This window comes from Pongo pygmaeus, chromosome 8, assembly GCF_028885625.2.
Source record: "Pongo pygmaeus isolate AG05252 chromosome 8, NHGRI_mPonPyg2-v2.0_pri, whole genome shotgun sequence".
NCBI lineage: Eukaryota > Metazoa > Chordata > Mammalia > Primates > Hominidae > Pongo > Pongo pygmaeus.
In genome coordinates this window covers 53,936,405-53,956,840 of record NC_072381.2, presented here as the reverse complement: position 1 = coordinate 53,956,840, position 20,436 = coordinate 53,936,405, and the positions used below count along the sequence as shown (strand labels likewise).

Sequence of the window (20,436 nt, the reverse complement as noted above, 5' to 3'; positions counted from 1 at the left end):
TGTTCTATTCCTTCATGTAGTCAGGGTTTTTTTTTTAAAATGTCTTTCAGTACAATTTTTTTTCACATGACTCTCGAACATTTTTATTGTATTTACTTCTAGGTATTTTATAATTGTAATTAGGATATACCGTCTCCTGCTATGCAGACACATATAGTGAAGCTTTTAAATTGGTATTGCTGGTATATAGAAAGTTTGACTTTTGTTGAGTTATATTTGGCAACATAATGAGTTAACTTTTTATTTCAGATGTGGTGTTTCTCAGTTGCATTTCAATAGTATCTATGAATTAGTATCTCATTATTTTTCTAACCATATTGCGTTGGCCAGTACTAGCTGTACCCTTTCTGTATGACACTACTGTGAGTTTTAACCTACTATTTCGGTTTTTATCTTGACCACATCTTCTATCTAGCCCATATAGCTACTCTTAGAGACTGTCAGTTGCCTTATTAAAAGCCAGCTTTGAGGCAACCATGGCTTTTTCATGATCCTTACTGGTTAACCTATCACAAAAACAACTGGGATTGCCCTGATAATATCTCTTAGGCATCTTTCCTTTTCTTTTTCCTTTTCCTTCCTTTTTCTTTTTCTTTTTCTTTTTCATGGAGTCTGGCTCTGTCTCCCAGACTGGAGTGCAGTGGCACGATCTTGGCTCACTGCCACTTCCTCCTCCTGGGTTCAAGCGATTCTCCTGCCTCAGCCTCTCAAGTAGCTGCGATTACAGGCAACAGCCACCACCCAGCTAATTTTTGTATTTTTAGTAGAGACGGGGTTTCGCCATGTTGGCCAGGTTGGTCTCGAACTCGTGACCTCAGATGGTCCGCCTGCCTCGGCCTCCCAAAGTGTTGTGATTACAGGCATGAGCCACCGTGTGTGGCCTTCTTTTTTAATTTCTTAAAACCCTCATTTAAAAATCCATTCCAGAAACCTGTCAGAGATAGATGAAAAGTCCACTAACTTATAGTTTTTATAACTTATTTGTCTCTCTCTCTTTTTTTTTTTTTTGAGCAAAACACTTGCATGCCTCTAGCCATGTGACTTCTTTTCCATTTTCCAGGTTTTCTTGCTTTTCCTTAACTGGAGTTTTTTCTGACCTGTGAATGGTCATCACTTAAGAAAGGTGAGGGGGTTCTTCTCTGAGGAGGGAAGGGATGGGAATGTGGTGAGGGAGCCCACTGGCTGCAGAAGGTCATTACTGGGAATACTCATCTGTCGGGATATTGAATAGAGTAAACCTGTGGATATTACTGGGGTGCTACAGCCATACTGTCATGAATGCTGATTAAAATCTCTCAGCTTGGGGATTGAAATTGTTTATCCATATTACAGTGGAGTCAAGTCTGTGATCACAACACCAGTCCATATCACTTAGACTTTGACTTACTTCTCTGAGTGGGAAAGAAAGGGGTGGAGGCACAGGGGTGCTGGGGGATTGCCTACAACCTGCAGCCTGTGGCATTCACGCTGCACCCCTAAGATGGTTGCCCCTGATGAAGTCCAGCCCGTGAGTCGCGTGCTTGCAAGATGCTTTATGAATGTCATACAAAATAAAAAATCAGAAGGAAAAATCCCAAGGCCAATCCAAATAACCAGCCCACCCTAATATTTGCAGTGGTCTCTGCTTTACTTTGCTGTATGTATTTTTCATTTTACCCAAAATCTGGGTATGTCCTCGAGTATTCATGTATGGTGATAAAAAAAATAAGTACAAATTGTTTGAAAAAATATACACGAATAAGTGAACTCCTGGAGGGACTTCTGAAAGAGTTTGGCTAAGATGTACACACTGTATTAATTTTGAGCAGGGCATAAGCTACCTTTATGTTTTGTTGTGCAAATTGTTAAAATATGGTAGAGAATTAGGGATTTTGAAGCGTCGGGAAGGATTAAATTGGGGTTTATCTGCAAACCAGGTATGTGGAAGATCTGAGGGTGGTGCTCCCGGGTGCACCAAGGGTTGTTGGTGTCGTCATGGGGCACAAAATGATACAACAGAAATGAAGAATGAAAGGGACAGAATCTCTGGAGAACAGTGGAGCCATGCCTGGCTTTTTCACAGAATCTCATGCCAGATGAACTTGTTGATGTCGTTTTTATTACCCAATGGTAAAAGGAAAGGCAAAGAAAAAGACGCAGTTTCTCCAATTGCCTGTGCCATGTGACGATTTCACTGGGTGAGAAATCCTGCTTAGAGAGAAAATGGATTGAAAAGTCCTAAGTGACACATGGCATCGGAAACCCCTGGAGAGGTTTCTAGTGGAAATTATGAGGGTCAATGTTAGGTTTGATTTCCTTTGATTGTTTTATCAATGACATTGAAAAAGAAGCCCACATCACCCTAATGAACTTTCTAGAAAATGCAAAATTGGGAAATATTCTTAACGTCAGCGAGAAATCACACATAATAAAAATGATTCCAGAGCGGTAAGAAATATAGGCAGGAAATAACAAAATGAAATTCAATTTGAAAAACAGCACAGCAATACATGTGGGGAAAACAAATCTCAAGCATTGCTGGATGCTGCTGGGAGGCTCTCTCTGCGAAAGGATTCGGAGTGATAATAGCAGCGAATCAGCCGTGCATTTGCAACGTGAGACTGCATCTCAACAGCTGGTGTTGTTTCCATCCACATACAAATCGACCCGGAGCCCCTGAGAAGGAGGTGATTGTGTAGTAGGTACTACACTGGTGAGACCCTAACTGGGACTACACAGTCAGCTTTGGGAACCTCATTTCCAGACAGATAGATTTAAGCTAGAGAAGAGAGGCAAATGTGATGAGGAAATGAGCAACCGCCTTCAGAGATAGGATCCATTCTATCGAGGAAGGTTTGCTCGGCTCAGTGAAGAAGTAGCACCAGAAAATAGTATTGATGATGTCCATCAGTGCTAGGTGGATTCATTTATCCCTTCACTCAGTGTGCATGTTATCAAACACCTACTGCGTGCCAGGCTATTGCAATAATGGAGACCCAGAAACACATGGGTGGATCTGCCTATAGGGGTGGCAGACACACAAACACATGGGGTTTTGCAGTGTGAGTGCAGGGGACAGGATGCACACAGGGCATTGTGGGAACACACCAGAGGGTCCCTTAAGAGCTGAGGGAGAGGGCGATGTTGGAGATGACCTTGGTGGTTTACATGGGGGCGGCATGGATGTCCAGAGGGACAGGCACTGCAGCTCATGCCAGGGCTTTGGGGACTCTGCATTAGGCCTGGAAGCTTATGAAGCATTCTAAGCCTCTTGAATGTTGGCTCCCTGGTGCATGGGTCTGGGGGGAATCAGATTAGAGGAGGAGGAGGAAGTGGGGTCTTCTGTAGTTGCACGAGCTTGAAATGATGGAGGACTAACTTTGGCAGTAGGAATGGGGAGACATTAAGAGGTCAGATGTGAAGTTTTTACTGATGGACTGGATGTGAATGATGAAGAGAGCTTTGGGATGACACCCAGGGGTCTAACTCCGTAAATATGTGTAGCAGCTTTTCACGCATTCATCACGAGCAGGCCAGATGCAGGTGTAGCCTCACTGCAGGTGAGACGTGATGAAGTGGAGTGCACAATAATGCCCTGCCCAGCCCCAAGGCTGGTGAGGAAGGCCGAGGCCTGAGGGCTGTGTGCCCAGCACTGTGGGGGCATAGCAAGGCTGAAGGGGGTGGCACAAGGAAAACGGGATGAGAATTGAGGGAGCATGAGCAGGGGGGTTGGGATGATTTCAACAGGGAGGTGCACTGCTCAGCCATGTCTCCCTCTCTCCAAGGGGTGGCTTATTTACATTGAGAGTGTCCAGGGCATACTGAATTGGAACTTGTTTCATACCTGGCAGGCATCATAGCCTAGTGTTGGGATTCCCAAATGCTCTTGGTTCTTGATGCCCTTAGGCCAGAGAACAAAACAAAAACAAGAACACAGGCAAACAAACAAAGACCAGTTAATAGTTTTGCTGAAGTAGTTGAGTCACAATTTTAGGTAAGTATTGAGATGCAGACAACTTGTTCTTGTCCTCTTCAGGGTAAACTCCAAGGTCACCTTTGAAATGAGATGACAATTTCATATTTTAGGGGGCCAAAATGTCTCATGTAAGTGAAAAATAATATATAGCTAGTTATGGTAAATATCTTTTCAAATAATGATACTTCCTGAAGCAAAGCAATTTGCTTTGCCCTGTGTTGCACAGACTGTGTCCGCCCATGTCTGTCCTGCACGCTCAGTGCTGCCGGGCCATGTGCTGAGCCTCAGACTTGCCCTTGATAACTTCAGCTGCTGTCTTCCTGTTTCTCGCATGTCTAGGGCCTGATTGCCCCTCTACGCACCCTTGACCCTTTGTCCCCAAGTCTAAGACATTGCGGTTTGTGTTCTATCCTTTTTTTTTTTTTTTTTACCTTCCTTTGCTCCCCAAGCTTTGGGAGTCTCCCCACCTTTGTGCCTCCTCCATTGTGCTTGACATCCCATCACCTCTAGACTTTTCTCCCTAAGGGACGGATCTGGCTTGGTGCCTCCGGAAGCACAGATTCTGTAGACTTGCTCAGCAGGAGGAGGCCCCCGGTGGGCATGGGGCAGGGCGAACCCTTAAGCTTGCTTGCTTCTTCAGGTGCTGCCTGGAGAGATTCCAAGATGAAGCATAAGTGGCCAAGGGGCTCCTGGTGAAAGATGGGCTCCAGCTGAAGCCCTGAGTGCCACGTATCCTAAGGTTCCCATGGAAAGCGTTGAGACAGGTTTGCAGGGCCATAGCCTGAGTGCACTTCATGGGCCTTCACCCCAGGGAGCGTGTGCTGCTCGTGTTCACAGGAGTGATGTAGTCATTAGCCTCCCTAAGAGGCTCCTCCTCTTAGGGAGGCCACAGCTTTGATCCCCAAGACCTCAAAAAACATGATCTTTAGCCGGGCACGGTGGCACATGCCTGTAATCCCAGAACTTTGGGAGGTTGAGGTGGGTGGATCACAAGGTCAGGAGTTCAAGACCAGCCTGGCTAACATGGTGAAACCCCATCTCTACTAAAAATATAAAAATTAGCTGGGCATGGTGGCGGGCGACTGTAATCCCAGCTACTTGGGAGGCTGAGGCAGGAGAATCACTTGGACCTGGGAGGCGGAAGTTGCAGTGAGCCGAGATCATGCCATTGCACTCCAGCCTGGGCAACAAGAGCAAAACTCCATCTCAAAACACACACACACACACACACACACACAAACATGGTCTTCAATGGTTTTTCAACCCAATCCTACAACCCACAGATTCAGAAGCAGTCTAACCTTCTGAGCCAAAATAAATCTTCCTGCTTTTAGATGGAGTGGTCTTTATCAGCAGTGAAAATGCTAATAATAGAAGCAATTTGCAAGGGATGTCTCCTGCAGTTTAATTGCAATTCACTCTAAACCCAAATAGTGTATTTTAACAAGCCAAATTGTTATTTGACTTAACATTATGTAAGTAAGGTTTAAATGTGGAGAGTGGACAAAGCAAATGGATAAAACTGTTTGTCACCCTAAAAGCATTTGGGGGCAAAGATGAAATTATGATTTCTCATCTGACTGTTTAACCCCAAAATGTGAGAGGAAATTTAATGATTAGATCTGAAGTTACTACCACAGGGAACTGATACTTCAAGTTTTAGTGGAAGAAATTAACGAAATAATTCCTTTTTCTCGGGAGACATGGAACAGATAATTAGGAATGAGATTTACTAAACATTTAGGGCTTCTGCTTAATTAAGCAAACACACATCATGGTGTTTAAAGTGTCAACAGGTCCAGACACTCAAAGGGATCAAATTGACAACCAGAGTGTAATTTAAACACCACTTTAAACAATTCTTCATCGTACCCACCCTCATTCCAACTGCCATGGTCTTGGAAGAGTTTAGATTAAAAACTTAATCTCACAAACATGCATGAAGCCCCAGTTTATGAGCCTGTCATCACTGTGCCTTGCCCAAAGAGAGGTACAGATGGAGATGTTTGATGCCTGCCCTCCTGGGGCCCCAGCCTCATAATGTAGGGGAGAAGCCATGGTGTAGATATGGTTATAGATTTAATAGACATTATGGAGGTAGCAAACAGAAAGAGTGTGAAAGGGCCAGACGAGGGGGTGAGGCTGACATGGGAGTAAGGGAGATGAGGACACATTGCTGGACCATGGGAGAAGGTCACATGGAGGATGTGGGACTTCGCTTGGGGCACAGGAGAGCCTCAGCAGACAGCCGTGGGCCGTGCTGTTTCAGTTGGGGTGACAGCCTGCTCAAAAGTGTTGCAAGAGGCCAGAGAGGCATGCAAAAGTAACTCAATGGACTTAGATGCATGTTTGCAATTGGTGGGGGACAGGGGTGGGCAGCAACAAGAGAAATGGTTGGAAGGATGGACCCGGCCAGGGACCTTGGTAGCAAGGACCCTGCCAGGGCCTTCTGAAATGCACCCTCACATGTTATGTCGTGCATGTGCACAGAAGGGGCCCAATTATGACTTTTTAGATGGAGGAGTGAATGAGTGATCCAAACTCTTTTTCTCTGGAGACATGGCAGAGAAAATGGCAACTAGGAGTGGAAGGTAGTAGCAGGTGGATATATAGCCCTATCCTGGACTTGTGTGTGTAAAGGACCAGTGACCAAACCCTAGGTTTCAGTATTTCCTAGCTTCTCACTGGGGACATAAAGATAGCCTTTGTGTTCTGTAGCTCCTTCACTTTCAGAATGTGGACTTCTTTTCTGACCACCTTGCCATGGGAAGTCTATTTCATTTTTTTTGTTTGCCCTTTTGCTTGGTTTGCTGGAATTTGTCTTGGACTGAATGTGGTAGGAAAGGGCAGCATACACTAGACAAAGCTGGAATTTCATTGTTTCTCATCGGCTGCTGCCTGCAGGTCACTCAGAGGTCCTACTGACATATATGGCTTTATTCGAGCCCCAGGGGAGACTGCCTTTGACCTAAGTCTTGGAGAGGCAAGGGAGAAAGGAAGCAATAGGCCAACGCCTGAGAGCAGGAACAGAGAAGGTCTCTGTGTCTCCCTGGGGCTGCAGTTGCACGCCCCCCACCCCCTGCCCCTGAGAATGTTGATCCAGTTATAAACAGTAAGGACACACCTACATTTTAAGAGCTGTTTCCTTGGGAACCATCCCATCCATCCTTGAATAAGAAGGGAGAGTGAACTGAATACATTGAATTTGAATTTGGGACAAAGGTGTTGGCTCATCTTTGTTTTACTTAAGGATCTTTTCTTCTGCATACTTCACATCACCATCCTCTTCCAGCCCCTTTACATTTTCCTCTCCTATTAACCTGTGTAAGATGCTGCCTGAGGGACCTGGAGCAGGGTGGTACTTGCTCTCTCCTGGTGCAAATTAGCAAGGCCTACTTGCCAGGGATCAGGATCCTTAACTTCTGCCGCTTCCTTTCAACTTGAGGGAACTTAAGAATCATCTTCTGTTTAAGAAGAATCACCTTCTGGTTAGGAATCATCTTTGGACTTTCTGCTTCCATTCTGTAGGAAACTAAACTCCCAGAGGCCATAAAATAAATCATGACAGACACAAAGCCTGCAACTCCAAGGTCAGAACTTTGTGGAGAAGTTAGCCTCTGCAGCCAGGTGTGCTGGTGCATCCCCACTGCTTCTGAGGTTCCAGGGAAAGGACTGTTGCTGGGCAGGGTGGGACCCCCTGACCCTGGCCCCTCTCCTACCCTTCCGGAAAGTAACAATGTCATAGTCCTGGTAAGGTGGACTTACCCCACCGTATCACGTTCATTTCATTCATTCATTAAGAGTAACTATGACGACCGGGCGCGGCGCTCACGCCTCTAATCCCAGCACTTTGGGAGGCCGAGGCGGGCGGATCGCGAGGTCACGAGATCAAGACTATCCTGGCTAACATGGTGAAACCCCGTCTCTACTAAAAATACAAAAAATTAGCTGGGCGTTATGGCGGGCACCTGTAGTCCCAGCTACTTGGGAGGCTGAGGCAGGAGGACGGCGTGAACCCGGGAAGAGGAGCTTGCAGCGAACCTAGATCGTGCCACTGCACTCTAGCCTGGGCGACAGAGCGTGACTCCATCTCAAAAAAAAAAAAAAAAAAGAGTAACTATGACTTGAACCATGGGCCAAGAAGGATTCTAGAAAGTGAAGAAAACAGACATAGACAATGAACAAGGTAGAATAAGGCATGCTCTGGTGCACAGTGATGGATTTAAAGCCACACATTCCATAAAGAGAGGAAAGGTGTGAAACATTAGATCACCACTGGAGGAAGGCTTCAATTCAAATTGTCTCCAATTTCCAAGACAGGCAGTTGACCCCTTGGGAAGACACATCCATCCTTACACGTTCTGCTCTTTTAAAAATAATTGTTTCTTGAAAGCTGTGTTCTGCACATCATTTTCTACATTGAGACATGCTATTTAAAGGTGCGCTTTCAGGGTCCTTTTGAAACGGGAAAAGTTCCCTTGTCCCCCTACCAGTGCATGCGATAGGAGTGTGGCTGGCTTCTTTGGTGCCCCGCTGCTCAAACCTTTAGAGAAGCATACAGATGGGCAGGAGCTGTGGGGCTGCGACCCCACGGCAGTGTCCAGGGGTGAATGTTTATAGCTCCTGAAGCCCCAGTGGGCGTGTGTTATGGGGTGCTCTCTTATTTTGCTAACTATAGGCTGCTTGTAGCTCAATTAGACCCTCCACCTTGTCTCAAGGACAGAGAGCTTTCTGTATCCCGAGTTCGTGCCTTGGTGTACTGGAAGAATCAGATCACATGTGCGCTTGGAGAATATTTTATTCTCCAAGTTTTATTGAGTGCAAGTAGCTCCCAGTCGATGGGGGAGGCAGAAGGGAGACGGTTTTCCCCTGGAGTTGGGCTGCTGCATGGCCCCAGCTCTCTTCTGATTGCCTCGGCCAAACTCCGCCTGGTGCCTGGTCCCACTGGTCGATGTCCTGCCTGCATACCAGTGCCTGTCTGTGTGCTCTTCTGCCGGCATGCTCCGCTACATGTTCTCTGGACTACCAAGCCGCTTGCGTCTTCTTCCGGTGACGTGCTCCTCCCGATGTCTGACTGCGTCTGTCTCTGCCTTGCTAGGTTCTCAACTTTTTATAGGCCCAGGATGGGGGCGTGGCAGGCCAGAGTGGTCTTGGGAAATGCAACATTTGGGCGGGAAATGCCTGTCCTCACCTAGGTCCGTGGAGGTGGAGCCCTAGCTAGGGACCGCGCCCTCCTCTACCCAGCACGCCCCTCCCCCATTTCCGTATTATTCAAAGGGACCATGCTCTTCCCTTCCCAGCACTCCCGTATCACTTTGTAGATAACACTTCTGTGGCAGGGTCACTCCTTATCCTTATTACTCTTGTTTTCCCTGGATTAAATAGAAGAGGCATTGGTTTAGTTTTGAGTTCTAAACCCTCTCCTGGATTGGACAGGACACTGAGGCCCAGGGCCTGGTTTCTCACAGCAGGGCTCTCCTCTCCCACATCTCCTTGTACTCAGTTCCCATGTTTCTTCTAGGAGTGCACATGACAGAGACTCTCCAAGTAGGGTTCTCGGGCCTGGAGCCTCAGAATTTCCTGAGAGGTGAACTCCCTCGTCAGGCAGAGTCCCAAACCCTCTCAGAAACTCAGGGGCAATGCCTGGGAGTCTTCATTTTAATAAGAGCCCAGCTGATTCTTCTGCACAGTAAAGTTTAAAAATATGGCTTTAGAGCACTAATGAAGGCAGCACCTGCTAAGATCAAGATCTGTAGAGTCTGGGAGAAGGCTTCAGCTAGCCTGGCCAGGGTAGGCACAGAAAGGGAAGGCATGTCTCTTGAGCCCAGCTGCCCACTTTCCCTGCATCCTGGCTCCTGCTCCCTGCTGCCTCCTTCTTCCCCTTGGCCCGCTGGGGCCCCACCACTTTCCTCTCCATCGAATCCTGCATTCTGGAAGGCTTTCCGTGTCAGAAATGTGCACCTGACTTTGGATATAGCCTAGAGTTGCAATTTAAGCTTTGTCAATTGTAAGATTCTTTGTTAAAGGAATTAGGGGCGCCAGTGGGAGAGAATTTCAGGAGAAATGGAGCCTTTCCAGGACCTCTTGGAATTTTTGGCCATCACTTCTGTGGGTGAGTGAGGTCAGTCTAGACAAAGCATGTCAGCGTCCTTGGTGAATGGGGGACCCCGAAAGAACCAGAGGCCCCTTGGCACCCAGAGGGCATTGTCACAGGGTCTTGGTGTGAACTCACCTCTGAAACATGCCCTCCCCAGGGAAGTTGGCAGGGTGTTCTTTCCAAGGCAGGAATTAGGGCTGTCGGTTTTCACACCTCCCTGAGTGATGGTTTCCCCCCAGGTCCCATCAAAGGGGAATTGACTGAAGCTCTTTCTTTCCAGCCTGCTTCCTCTAGACATGAGGTTGATAGAATCGGTTTGTCTCAGTACCTCTGGGCTGCATTCTTCCAGACTGTTTGATCCTGCAGCCACTTTCTTCAACAGAGGGGCAGTGACATGATGGATTTCACAACTTGTCCCTTATTAGATTTCATACTATTCTGTGCTCCTGGGGAGGCCCCAGAGTGGCCTGTAGCTCTGTCATCTGGGCCACTGCCTCCCCAGAAACTCTCATGGGCTCTGCCCATTGGGTGCTAGGGTCCCAAGGCAATGACAAAGCAGTCAGTAGGTCAGCTGACAATTTAGCTTCTGAGCAGTCATCACCCCTTCCTCCACTGTGAGACCTGAACCATCAGACAGAAATAAAAACCCACTTTAGTTCCGATACAGCTGTACTGAGATAGGTGGCTTGGCACTGAGATCAAATTGGGCTTCCTTCTGCTTCCCTGAACAGTTGTCCTGCCTGTTCCCCTCTCCCCACCCCCCACTCCAGCATGGGGACTACAGGCCTGTGCACTGTGGGAGGAGGAGGTCAGGGTCCTTGCACTGCCCTTGTCATGGTCTCCCTGGACACAGGATGGATGGGAGATGAGTGTGTGCAGGAGTGGTCACAGGTGGGGCTCTGTGAGAGGCAGGGTTGGTGTCACTCCCAGCAGCTGGGGTGATGAGACTGTCCCAAGGGGCCCCACAGCATTTGCCCCCATGCCAGCTATTTGCTGGGAGACCAGTCTCAGAGAACAGGGCAGGACAGAGTCTACTTGGAAGAAGTTCTTTACCACATTCCTATCACCCAGAGGGGAGCTGTGGTCAGAAGCTCACCTGGATCAGGAGCTTTTCCTTGTTCACCAGGGGTGAGGGAGGTGGTGAATGCAGATGAGAGGGCAGAGAAGGGCAACATCATTCCAGTCCTGCTCCTTCCTGAGAAGGGATGGAAGTCCCATTTCTCCTCCCTATCATGAAAACCTGAGCACAGAGCAGCAGAGTCCACCATCAGGACCCTATAGGACCACTGTCTGGCTCACCAGCTGACTGTCATGCGCTTGCTTTCCTCTTTGGGGGATTAGGCTGGGCACTCCTTTAATCACGAGCAGCTGTCAGGAGGGCAGGACCTCCATTCCTTTGAGTTGGTGCGTAGGAAGAGTCAGCAAAATTGGTACAAGAGGCTGTTGTCATCTTCTTTCCAATTGTCTGGAAGTCCAGCTGGATCCCAAGGTGAGCCCAGTACGGCAGAATGGGATGGATTGATTGACTCTTGCTTAAGGCTCCAGCCTTCTAATTGCTGAACTCATTGGAAACTGTTACAAAAATGCTCTTCCATCAGGAGATTTGCATTTTATTTCCACAAGTCTTTGAGCAACATTAGTAATCTGTGGTTGGAACATTTGCCACTTGTTCCTTAGTCCTGCAAAATTTTTTCTCAAAGCATTCCATCCTCTTCAAGCCCGTCTACCCTGCTGGGGCCTCTTCCACTCTGCACTTGAAGGTTGACCAAGGTGAATTTATATTAGCTGCTCACAGCTGTGCTGAGGAGAGCAGCATGTTTGTGGAGTCAGGAGACCTGCTGATTGTCCACTACACAGCCCTTGCTGTTGGCCTGGCTGCATCCCACAGCTCTGTTTCCTTATAGTCTGTGGACTCAGACCCCTGGCTTGACAATATATCAAATTCACTTTGAGATAGCACAGGATTAGCAGCTGCAACAAGATACTTATGGGAGAACCTTGGGAAAATTCCCAAAGCTCTGGCAGGGTCCATGTAAAAATTTTTCTTTCTTGTAGAAACAAGTAAGATTAGGACTGGTGTTTCTAATCATCAGATGCCAAAGTTGCTGCACCGTCCTGTGAAATATCTGCACTGCCGGGGAGTGAGGAGCATCCAGTGATTCCTTGTGTAGGATTAGTTTAGAATCCCAGTTTGTTAGCTCTTTCAACACATGTGTCCATAAATAGATTAGGGAGAGCTCGTTGCTTTCTATCCTAAATAAGGGAAAGGGAACTGTAATTGGATTAAATCAAGGACCCACAATTTCTGACCCTGAAAGTTGCATAAAAAATGACCCGAAGGCACCTGTTGGTTAGAATGGCAGCAGCTCATTCAAGCTGTAGAGATTTAGACACAAAGACAGAGAACACTTTCTTGTTGGCCACTTGGACAATTGAAGAGTCACCCCCTGAGGCAAAGGACTGACAACAAAGGGCCATTCTGAGGTTGGCAGGGGTGGAGTTTAGAGCAGTGAATAAAACAGGTGAAAGTCCCTGTACTTAGACAGCTAGTGTGGATATGGGCTCAGTAGGTCTCAGGCACTGTTCTGAGCACTTCACACACATGAACCCCTTTAACCCCTACATCTACTCTGACATGGGCATTTCTCATCATCCCTATTTTACAAATGGGTAAAATAAGGCATGGGAAAATTAAGTGACTTATCCAAGGACATAAAACTAGCAAGTGGCAATTGAGTCTTTCAACCCTGTGAACATGTGTGTGCCAAATTTTAAAAGGCATACATCTCACCCAGGGGATCTGGGCTTGAAAACACATTCTGATTCAGTAGATCCGGCATGGGGCCTGCCATTCTGCATTTCTGAGGAGCTGCCGAGTGACACTGACATTGCTGGCCCATGGACCACATGTGGGGTGGTAAGGGTCCAGACCATGATGGGCATCCTTGGCCTCCTGGAAACCAGGCTCCTTGGAGATATATGTGTATTGTTCATCTCCGTGTTGTCTTCATCAGGACCTTCTTATCCTTATCTTGGCTTGATTAGCTGAAGCCATGGAAACCCAGCCAAGCTTTTTCAGGAGAGGAATGGGCACAGTCTAAGGGTGCAAAACTCATGGAATGCAAGGAGAGTAAATACAACACGCCAGGCCTTGTGGGGCCCAGAGTGCCATCAAGCTTTGGTCTCTCATCTTCCCTCTGCTGTGCAGGTTCTAGCCTCTGCTCCATTCTGCTCACTTGTTTTCCAACCTTGCCACCCACAAAATCCACTGGCTCTTTCAATCTCAGGGCTCACAATAACCACATGCACTCTGTTTCTTATTTTAAGTGCTTGAAGGGGGAATCTGGCAGTCGGTAGATTACAGGGGCTATGGGTATTGAGCAGGTCGAGGAGGTTGGGTGTGATGGACAAATTGTCTGATGTATCTTAGATCACATGCAAGGTCAGATATTCACTAAGAGCTCCTTCCTGGAGGTCCAGGTTGCTTCCTTTGGGAGGAAGTCAGAAAGAAATAATAATTCATATATTTTACCAAGCACCTATCAACTGCCAGGCAACGTGCCCAGTGATAGGAATACAGAGGTAGAAGATATAGCCACCACTTTTTAAATAATTTAAGTTCTAATGGCAAAGGAGTTCTATGATTAAGGCAACCTCTCAGCAGAGCAAAGCCCTCCTCCTGAGAACAATTAGGAAAACTGAAAATAAAATCTATCAGCACTTCTGCTTTCTGATTCACATATCTACATTTCATAAATATGTTTGTATTATATAATTACGTAGTTATATATGTGCATATATATCCAACTATCTTAATTGTTCTCTGAAGGACTAGATAGGTAGTTAGATCACAGAGAAAAGCAGCAAAGTGAGCCCAATTGCTGGAGACGTTTAACTCTAAGAAACTCACTCATACTTAAGCAGTGCTAGTTGAGAGAAGCTATGGAGAAAGTGACAACCAGGATGTTTAGGAGGTGAGTGAGTTTTTGGCAATTCTTAACTCTAAGAAACTCACTCATACTTAAGCAGCGCTAGTTGACAGAAAGTGACAACCAGGATGTTTAGGAGGTGAGTTAGTTTTTGGCAGTTCTAACACTGAGATAAAAATTGGGAGGTTGCGGTAAATACCCCAGAATTTTTACTGGGGAACCCTGAAGGACCGAATGAACCATGAGTAAGGGCAAACCAGAAATAGACCAGATTCTATAAAAACTGAAAGCCTCTCAACAGTTCAAACCCTGATTGGATTAAAGTGACCATCCCCCTACTCTAACTTCCTATCAGGGAACCAAAATTTTATCTAGAGCCACCACAATTTTCTATATACAATGTCTGGCATTCAATTAGAAAAAAGTTATCAGGCATTCCAACAGACAAGATCTAAAGCAAAAACAGATAATAGAAAGGAGTCTATGGGAAGTGCAAATATGAAAGTTTATCAGGCATAGTCATTAAAATAATATGATTGATATGGTTACAGAATTAGACGACAAGCTAGAGAAATTCATTAGAGAACTGAGATATCTATAAAAGAATTAAACAAATAATATAGAACTGAATAAAAATAATAAATGCAATTAAGAACTTAATAGAAGGGTTGTACAGAAGGTTAAACACAGATGAAGAGAAAATTAATGATTTGGAAGATATATCAATAGGAAATGTCCAGTGCAAGGCCCAGAGAGACAAAAGGAAGGAAAATTCAGAATTGAGATCATGACAATAATAATACAAAAGTTTGTGGGAGAGGCAGTAAATCGAATTTAAGTTCTAAGCCATCTTTGCCATATTTCTTGTCTCTTGTATTGATTCTATCTCCATTCAATTCTGGTCCTAGATTCTCTTGTCTAGAGCTCTTTGTTGTGATAACCCCTGAGCACATGTAGCTGTGTAAATTAATTAAACTTAAATAAAAGTAAAAATTCAATTATTTGGTAAGACTGGCTGCATTTAAAGTATTCAGTAGCCACATGTGTCCAGTGGCTGCTGTATTAGACAGTGCAGATATAGAATGTTTCAATAACTTCAGAAAGTTCTATTGAACAATAATCTCATTCCCTGATATTTTACATTTTTCATCAGTCTGTTTTCTAGATCTTTACCTATGATGATGTTACCCCTGTACATGGAACCTTTCCATAGGTCCAGACTCCTTTAATGTGATATTCAAAGTTTCACACAGTGTAACTCTATTCTCTTTCCCTGCCTGTTGAAAGCAGGCAAAGTGAATTCAGTGATCTACCATTACCTGAAAGAAGACAAAATGTTCTCACAATTAGATGCCTGTGGCTCTGTAGGTCTCTCTTGCATGGAGAATGGTGCTCAGAGTACTAACCTTGAGTCATCTGATGACTTCAGGTTCCTCTATCCAGGAATACTGGGACAAGTACACTACATTTTAGAAAGACTTCCACTAAAATGGTAAAATAAATTGTGTATTAATTATTGGGTTTCCCACTGGGAACTTCTTATTCTTCAAGTCTATGGGGCAAGTGGGGCTGTTACTGAACCGCATCCTGAGCTTGCCATTTACTGGCTTTTAAACATGGACAACTTAACTTCACCTCTCCTGTGCCCCGGGTTTCCTAACTGTTAGGTAAATTCCTTGCACCCCTACCTAACGTGTGAGTTTTGACAACTAAATGTGGTTTTGCAAATGTAGAAATTGCTTTATAAATGTAAGTGCCATGTGTACCATGTGGCATTATTTTTTCATACTGTGCTGTTTCTTTTTTGTCTTTCAGTCATTTCCCTCAAAGCTTCTGAAGAGTCATCCTTTGAGAAAACGAAAGAGACTTGGGCATTTTTTGAAGGTAAAACTTGTATATTTCTTTTTCTTAAATTGCTCTATAGCTGCTTTTTCTTTTTCTTTTTCTTTTTTTTTTAAATTATACTTTAAGTTCTAGGGTACATGTGCACAACGTGCAGGTTTGTTACATATATATACATGTGCCACGTTAGTGTGCTGCACCCATTAACTCGTCATTTACATTAGGTATATCTCCCAATGCTATCCCTCCCTCCTCCCCCCACCCCACGATAAGATGCAGACTCACTTTTAGACAATAGGAAGGAAATAGAATATCAAGAAAGGACCCTCACTTCTTAGTTTTTAAGTTGTTTTCTTGGTCTAAACTTACTCAAAGTAAGATGAAAATCCCTGACAGTATCAGCCCACAGTTTTGAAAGAGTGGAAGTTAAAGCACCAGTCCACATAATTTTTGTTTGTTTTGTTTTGCTCCAGAATTCCTACTCCCAGGTGATATTAGGGACAAATCTTCAAGTGATATAAAAATGATAAGTACCTCTACTGTGACTACATTTTATTTCAGGTTGCTTAAGGAATTTGGGGTTCTAGAAACAGTTTACAATCCTTAACTAAGTAATTTTCAACCCATGCTAGAATCACTCATGGAATGTTAAGAACATGAATGCCTGGACCACATCTCTAGAGATTCTGATTTAGTTGGAAGTTGTTAAAAGCTCCCCAGATGATTGCAGCATGCAGCCAGGCTGAGAACCATGGCCTTAGAACAGTGGTTCCCAAAGTGTGATTGCAGACCAGCAGCATATGCATCACCTGGGAGCTTGTTCCAAATGCACATGGCTGTGCCCTGCCCCAGCTTGTAGAATCAGAAATTCTAGGGATGGTGCCCAAGAAATCCGGGGTTTAACAAGACATCAGGAAATTCTGATGCACATTAAGGTTTGGGCCTTAGGGCAGGGGTTCTCAACAGTGGGTGACTTTTGCTACTCCAGGGGACAGTTGCCAATGTCTGGATGTATCTTTGGTTGCCACAGCTTTTGGGGGTGCTCCTAGCATCTAGTGATAGGGGCCAAGGATGATGCCAGTCCTACAATGCACAGGATAGTCCCCATGGCAAATAATTTTGGCTCCAAATATCCACAGTGCTGAGGTTGGAAAACCCTGTCTTGGAGTAAGGAAAGTTCAGAGAAATTATTATCATAAACTGGGTGAGGATTATGATCATAAGCAATGAAAGAATGCACTTTGTGAGTTCTCTGGCAGAGCTTTGGATCAGTGAAAGGCTGATTAATGTTCAAAGGTGGTCAGGAACTTTGTAAAGATTACGTCTGGTGATGGTACAACATTTATTGATGAGGAATGATCTAGCCAAAAGTCTCTAAGGAGAGGCACATGTCTTGAGGCCTCACCGTCACCCTTTGTTAACCCATTGTATGGTCTGGCAGAAGGAGGGCCATCCTTAGGGGCAAGTACTTGCTTTCAAGCTCACCCCTTCCAATACCTAGTTATAAAGCAGTAGACTGAGACACATTCTGTCTTAGAAAAATTTAACTTTTATTGTGAACAGCGTTTGCAAACCGTAAGATGTCACCCACATAGGCCTCTAGGATTAATTGTTTAGTTTTGTAGTCATAAATATTTTGTTTATGAGATTGCACTCATGAGAATCCAACAATGATTCTTTGTATTTCCTGATGTTTCTCTGCATTTTTATAGTTGCCTTTTTCTTTATTTGATGACTGTCTCCTTGTAAAATAATCCCCATTTCTCCCGCTCAGCCTCTCATTAAGAGAATGCCTACTCATTGGCATTGGCAAAGAAATGAAAATGACTTTACTTCTCATAGAGTGAAGCAGTAGTAAGGGCAAGGTTTACCTTTCTCGTTACTATTTAGTAAAATTGAGGCAACCCCATTGATGTTTGCCCCATGTCTCTGGAGCTGCCCTGTGACCAGGCACTGTGATGGGTTGGGATATGGAGAGGGCCTGGCTGTGGCAAGGGTAGATCACTAGGGATGTGACAGTTGGAGCCCTATATATCATCAGATGCATCAGAATCTTCCAGGGAGACTTCAGGCTCCAGCTCCTGAGGTTCTGGTTATAACATTAGGAAGGGATCAAAGAACTTTCAGGGCCACAGGTGATTCCTATGTAAGTGGTCTGAGGACCATACTTTGAAAATACCATGGTGCAAAAATAAGACCATATATTTGGAAAGATTGTGGCATTTAGACCCAACATACCCCACAGCATAATCAGCATTTCTGAAACCCTTTGTGCAATTAACAATATCTCATAATTCATGTGCAGCTATAGAATGTCAGGGTTACTCCCGACCTAACTCTCTACATGAAATCTGTAGCCCAGTATGTGTTCTCTTCTCAACAGAGAGAAATCAGGCCTCATCCAAAAGCAGAACTGGCATTCTCACTATGTGTAGTGCCTGCCTCAGAGCAGCTGTTTACAGACCAATCTTTTCCTATGATTGCGGCAGCAGCAGCGTCTCCGTGCTTTGCTTTTTTAACCCAGCCGTAGCTTTGGCGAGGTTAGAGGTACAGTTGAAACTCCCTGGCGCACGATCCCAGGCCTTTTGCCCTTTTGTTCCTGGATGAGAGAGCTACAGTAGGGGTTGTGGATGGATATCCATCCTCCTGGGGCTTAGTTCGTCCTGGCTGTGAGCCCACTGCACAAAAGAGGCATTGATTGTCAGGCCTCTTTGTGAGATGCTGGAGTGAGTTAAAATCCTTTGGGGCTATCACTCAGATATTTCACCCTGAGCAAGACGGTATTACAGGCTGGATTAAAAAATGGAAGTACAGAGCCTTATGTCTCAAACTGCTATCTCCTGACTTTTCCATTTGCCCTGGAAATGTACAAGACTGAAGCTGACTTTCTTGATTCAGAAAGCAGGGGAGAGCGGGGTTCCTGAACTCTGCTGAGGGGCACTGGGGTCACTCTTTTTCAAAGGAGCACTGAATATACCCCTGCCGGAATCAGGGTTGCTGGGCAACAGGTGCCATCTGCCTGGCCCTGGCTTGGTGGGGCTGTTTGGGAGGGCGGGAGCTGGCACGCTGACATTATGCACCCCAGTCTTGGCCTCTCTCTGCATAGGCAGCTGCTCCAGCCTGCCAGCCCTGCCATCTGCTTCTGGGAGGCCTGGGCATTTTCTACATGGCAGCTTGCAGTTGAGTCTAAAAATGGCAGTGATGCCTTTGGAAGTTCAATGGCAAAAGACAAAACTGTAAATGATTTCAGAGAAAGGGAATATAACATGATTTTTAGAATTATTATGGGTGTGCAGCTATATGTGTGTTTTTTTTTCTTTTTCTTTTCCTTTTTTTTTTTTGACAGAGTTTTGCTCTTGTTGCTCAGGATGGAGTGCAATGGCGTGATTTTGGCTCATTGCAACCTCTGCCTCCTGGGTTCAAGCAGTTCTCCTGCCTCAGCCTCCCAAGTAGCTGAGATTACAGGCATGTGCCACCACACCTGGCTAATTTTTGTATTTTTAGTACAAAAATTTGTACTAATTTGTTTCACCATGTTGACCAGGCTGGTTTTGAACTCCTGACCTCAGGTGATTGGCCGCCTCAGCCTCCCAAAGTGTTGGGATTACAGGCGTGAGCCACCATGCCCGACCATATGTGGTATTTTAAAAGTGAACTCCAGATTTGATTACTTGCAGATATTTTGTTAAACTCAAGCCTTTGTTGAAAGTTCTGGCGTCAGCCTTTCAACAAGCATTATTTGGCCTAGTCTGAGTTTTAAAACTTTTGAGCCAACATTTTATAGAGAGATTTTTACATAAAAAGGTAAAGGATGAATTGGAAGATCTGGCACCACTGGGCGGGCATTCCAGCCTGAGAGCAGTGCCCTGGAGCTGAGTGCGGCAGGGCTTTGCGTTAGCTGACATGGCAGGAAGGTGACTCTGCAGTCGTAGGAATTTGTGACCCTGGCTTCAGTGACTCAGAGTTTAACTGTTGTTTGCAGAGAACACCCAAGGAGGGGGGTTTTCATGTTTTGAGTGGACACAGCAGGGTGGTTGTCTTTATGCAACAAAAGGAATGCTTGTAACAGAAGGAAAAAAAAATTCGGAACATAGGCATACTGGTTGCTGCTCAATCAAGGGGAATTCAGGTGGTCTTTCTGAGCTTTTCTTCCCCTGCAAGGCAGCACTTTTTACAGATTTGTAGCTTCAAGAACAAAACAGAGAGTGGCCATGACCGGTCCTGTGTGTGTGGGGAGCCACACGCAGGCAGGAGGTGCCCGCTGGCTGGTGTCCATAAATGGAGGCCTGTGTGTTTGGCGGCCAGCTGAGCCTTCCGGAGTCGCCAGATGTTTTCTGATTCTGTAGCTCTGGCTGCCTGTGGGGAGCCCCCTTTGAGCCATGTTGAGGAAGCTGCGATCTGAAACTGTAGCTTGGGCCTTTTGAAGCCCCTCACCTCCTGCCTGGGCAGAGTGTGCCCCAGATGTCTGCAGCATGCTGCTAGGGACACTTGGGGAGAGATGCCTACTGCAGTTCTTACCTGCTACCTTGTCCCTGCTGGGTTCCTGCTGTCCTGAAGTGAAGGAAAGAGCTCAGATGAAGAGGTGAGCTTGTGGATCAGTTGCTGTGCTCCAT

General features: G+C 45.6%; 1 protein-coding gene across 1 annotated transcript in view; it reads left to right on the top strand.

The window, feature by feature from the left end:
- The window catches only part of VSTM4 (V-set and transmembrane domain containing 4), a 102,155-nt gene that overhangs the window by 15,017 nt on the left and 66,702 nt on the right, over window positions 1–20,436 (top strand). The window contains exon 3 of the mRNA XM_054437011.2: window positions 15,797–15,865. Within this exon, the coding sequence (XP_054292986.1) occupies window positions 15,797–15,865 (69 nt within the window). The remainder of the gene's footprint in view (window positions 1–15,796; window positions 15,866–20,436) is intronic.